This window comes from Dioscorea cayenensis, chromosome 11, assembly GCF_009730915.1.
Source record: "Dioscorea cayenensis subsp. rotundata cultivar TDr96_F1 chromosome 11, TDr96_F1_v2_PseudoChromosome.rev07_lg8_w22 25.fasta, whole genome shotgun sequence".
Classification (NCBI taxonomy): Eukaryota; Viridiplantae; Streptophyta; class Magnoliopsida; order Dioscoreales; family Dioscoreaceae; genus Dioscorea; species Dioscorea cayenensis.
The window spans coordinates 8012086-8016426 of NC_052481.1; the positions used below are offsets into that span (position 1 = coordinate 8012086).

Sequence of the window (4341 nt, forward strand, 5' to 3'; positions counted from 1 at the left end):
TAGCACATGTATGTGTAAAATTAAATTTTATTCTTAATTACTTAATACTTTGTTTATCATATCATATAAATAATGACTAACTTTATATTATGTAGGAGAAATTTGTCAAAGCTCGCCAAGACGTATTAGCTAGAGAAGGCCAGGGGGTACAAATTGATGATGATAAACTATGGTGGGACATATTCGGGGTTGCAAAAAATCGATGTTATGGCATGGGAAACCTTGTTGAGGAGATAGCTTCTGATTATTCTCATTCGCAATCGCAGCGGTCTACTTTGGGAACTCAACAATCTATGCCTTCTATGCCTCCAAAGGTTATGAGTAAGTTGGAATTTTTAGAGAAAGCATACGAGGAGCAGAACCAGCAGAACCAGTACATCATTTCTCTATTAGAATCTCGAGGTATTCAGGTAAACTTTGAGAAAACTGCTCGTACTTCTCATGCTCCTGCCAGGACCAAAGAGTCTGCTTCCCATGCGCCTCACACTTCAGAGGATGTTGAACAGCCTCAGCCTATCGATGATATTGCAACAAAATGAATGTGGTGTTTTGGATTATTACATTAGATACTTGGATTATTACATTTTGGACTATTTCATTTTGTATATGTTTGTTGTATTGGATGTTTGAACTATTATATTTTGTAATTCATTATTATTCTAGATATTTACCGATCGGAATGGTTATTTTGAAAAATATTATAAAAGTTATTGTTCAGGATTGTAAATTAGGCTTTAAAACAGGTTTGTGAAATAATTAAAAAATTATTATAAATAATCATGGTTATGAATAATTAATTTGCGACATAATTTCCGACAATAAAATTGTGTCGCATAATATCTCACTGAGATGCAACACAATTTGCAACAATCGAAATGTGTCTCAAATTTTGTTGCAAAACATCGCACATATTTGCAACACAATTTGCGACACAAAAAAGTTTTGCGACAAACAAAATAAGTAACAAAATTTGTTGCAAAAAGACTCAATATTTGCAACACAATTTGCGACGCGTAAAGTTTTGCGACAATTAAAATAAGTCGCAAAGAATGTTGCAAAAAGTCTCAAATAATTGCAACATTTATTGTGACACAGAAATTGTGTTGCAATAAATTATCGCATATCGTTGCAAATTGAATGGCAAATATTGTTTCAGAAGATCCATGAATTGCGATGAAATTTGCAACGTTTTTATTTTGTGTCGCAAAACCTGCGACACAATCTTCAAAAGTGTCGCAAATATTTGCGACATCTGAAACGCCACACATTTTATTGTGTCGCAGATTATGTTGCAAATTGCGATCTGCGACACATTTTTGATATTTTGTGTCGCAAAAATGTGTCGCAAATTGCGTTTTTTTGTTGTAGTGGGGAAAACATTAAATATATTAAAATTTATTATAAAACTAAATTACAATCTAACCTAAATTTTTTTTTTGATAAATATGCCCAAGCCACATCTTAGGGTTGTGTTTATATTATGTTTAATAAATATATTATTTATTAAAATTTTGACACACTTATTATTTGGGAAGGATATAGATAAATTTTAAAAAAAAAAGACAATATTGTTTAAAAAAGTCCAAGCTCCAATATAGAAAACGTTGAAAATAAAGCAGAATAAAAATAATATTTATGGAATATTTTATTTTTATTATTATTTATATATATAAATTTTATTTCAATTAAGGGATATTGAAAAAAATCAGCATACTATGACAAGGATAACTGTAAATTTTATTCTAATAAATACACGTATGGACTTTTCTTTCATTTTAAGATAGATTATATTTTAATTATAGATTTCATAAAGAATTTCACCTAGCGGGTTAGAATAAAGCTTTATTATTTATTTATTAATTTAATAAGAAAGCCAATTAAAAGTGTATCATTTACAAAATTAAATACTTGGTTGACAAATTGGAATTTACTTCTCAATAGAAAATGCCGAAATGATTAAAAGAGTGCCTTAATTATTAATCCATCTCTTATATCACGTTTCAAGCACTTCAGTTCAATTCATTCAAATTATTTGTTCTTATCTAAATCATATACTGTCACAATTAATGGGTCCCAAGCATGCCAAAATTGAATAGCATTTATTATGAATAAAGCAATGAACATGTCACCATAAGGCAAGACCAAACTTAGGGTCAAATGCTGGAAATATCTTCTAATTTCCTTGAATTAATTATTATAATAATCGTGGGCAACTATTTTGTATTTTAATGAATATTTTAGGTATGGTGGTATGTTTTTTCATCTTGTTTTGCTTGTGAGTTTGTCTCTTCTTATTTCTTAGGCAATTGCTAATTGTTTTTAACAAGAATTTACCATCCCTTTTTTCTTTATTTTTTGAAAATTTTTAATTATTATTTGGGTTTAACAAATGGCTAGCATCTACTCTGTAATAAAAGAATTTATAAAAGATTAATATGAAATGAAAGAAAAAAAAATAGAAATAAAAAAAAAACTAAGATAAACAATTATATCTCACTTTCTCAATGGAAAAGAAAAAAAAAACTACGAAATTTTTTTTTAAAATAGGCAATTAGTGTCCTTTACTCAAAGTAGGTTAAAAAAGTCCTATAATCTTCTCATATCATCCAATCATAAAAAAAACAAAAAAAAATCCATGGGAATCGGTGGGATATGCCCCATTCTCACTGCAAATATATATATATATATATATATATATATATATATATATATTTAAAACATAACAACAATTCAAGAACCATAGGAAGAAAGACGATGAATTTTTGAACTGATGTTTGTGATTCTCACAACCAAGAACACAAAAAAACTAATAAAAATCTTCAAAACAAGTAAAGAAAAAATCTAGGAAGGAAATAAAACAAAATTCAAGAACAATGAGAAGAAAAACAAGATGAGCTTTGATTTATATTTACACTAATCCTCTCAACATTTTAAAGAGAACACATAAAATGACAAATAAAAATGTATCAAAACTTCTCACATGTGTATATATACACACACGCCAAACCCAAACACAATTAACAGGCATCATGAAAACAAGCTAAACATCACTTAACTTTAACTTGAAGACTCATGGGAGGATCCAAAGTTCTTCTCTTCCAAAGATTCACCTCCTTCTTCGGCTCCGGCGCAACGCCGCCACCGCCACCGATCAATATTGGCGCCGAATGAGGCACAATCACCTCATCTCCATCATCATCATAAACTTCACTATCATCATGAACTTTTCTCCAATCAAAGTCAGCTAACCAATCTCTTCCACTGGTGAATTTCCTCAACTGCCCCACCGGAGGTTGCGCTGGCACTTCTGGAGACTCCGGCCGCCTCCTGGGCCTCACCTTCTTGTTGAACATCTTCTTCAAAGTGAAAGAACTGCTCTTATGAATCTTCTCCTTGTTTGGAAACCTTTTAGAAGAGGAATTGCTCTTCTTCAGCTTGATTTGGCCCATGCATGAGACTTTAGGAGAAGTAGGCTCTCTTTCAGTGAAATTTCGGCTTTCGCCTTTTTTTCGAGCTTCCATAGGAACAAGGGGGCCAGAGAAGGCCTTATTGTGGTGGATTGGCTTTGAGTTGGAGATGGAATGAGGGTTGGATATGGAGAATGAAGGTGGTTTTTTCAACATCCTTAGGATCTTGTTGCCTTTTGATCTTGAAACTGGTGGCTTGTTCTCCATTGAGTTCATTGAACGTAGGTCGGTGACGGAGTTAATTAGGGTTTATGTATATAAATAGAGAGAGATAAGAGAGAGTAGATGAAGAAGAAGATGATGAAGGGCAAGGTCAAGGGAAGGAACGTGACAAACTTGTCATCCAGCTTTGGACCTTGGTTTTGTGGTTGTGGTTTTATATTTTATAGATAAACACAAAGAAGTGAAAAGGGCTCAATTTTCTTAAATTAAATTAGATAATTCAAATATTTAAAGATTATCATCACACAAGATATAATTTGGGTTTTCTTTATAGTGATTTTGAATGTTCTTATTGAGATTAAAAAAGAATTCAATCCCCACTTAAATAAACATAATTAAACTATATGTTATTTCAATGTAAAATCATACGTTTGCGTTTATTGAAAACAACATCAACATCACTATTTTGTTTTATAGTGATTTTGTTTTACATGAGTCTTTAATTTTACTTTTAAATTTTTTTTTTTTTACATGTAGGTGATATGCGACCTGTTTTAAAAAAGTTAAAGATGTGCATAGATATGAAGTAAACTCAACAAGCGTCTGTACTTTCACTTTGTTTCTATTTTGGGGTTAGCTTTCAAGTTATTTTTAAAACCAAAACGAATAGCCTACCGAAGAGATCTAGTATCAATAGACCAAGATATAGTTG

General features: G+C 31.1%; 1 protein-coding gene across 1 annotated transcript; it reads right to left on the minus strand.

The window, feature by feature from the left end:
• Positions 1–2874: 2874 nt before the first annotated feature.
• LOC120272385 (uncharacterized protein At1g76070) lies at positions 2875–3829 on the minus strand. The gene has a single exon (XM_039279208.1). The coding sequence runs from the start codon at positions 3681–3683 to the stop codon at positions 3048–3050; it is 636 nt and encodes a 211-aa protein (XP_039135142.1). The 5' UTR covers positions 3684–3829; the 3' UTR covers positions 2875–3047.
• Positions 3830–4341: the final 512 nt, after the last annotated feature.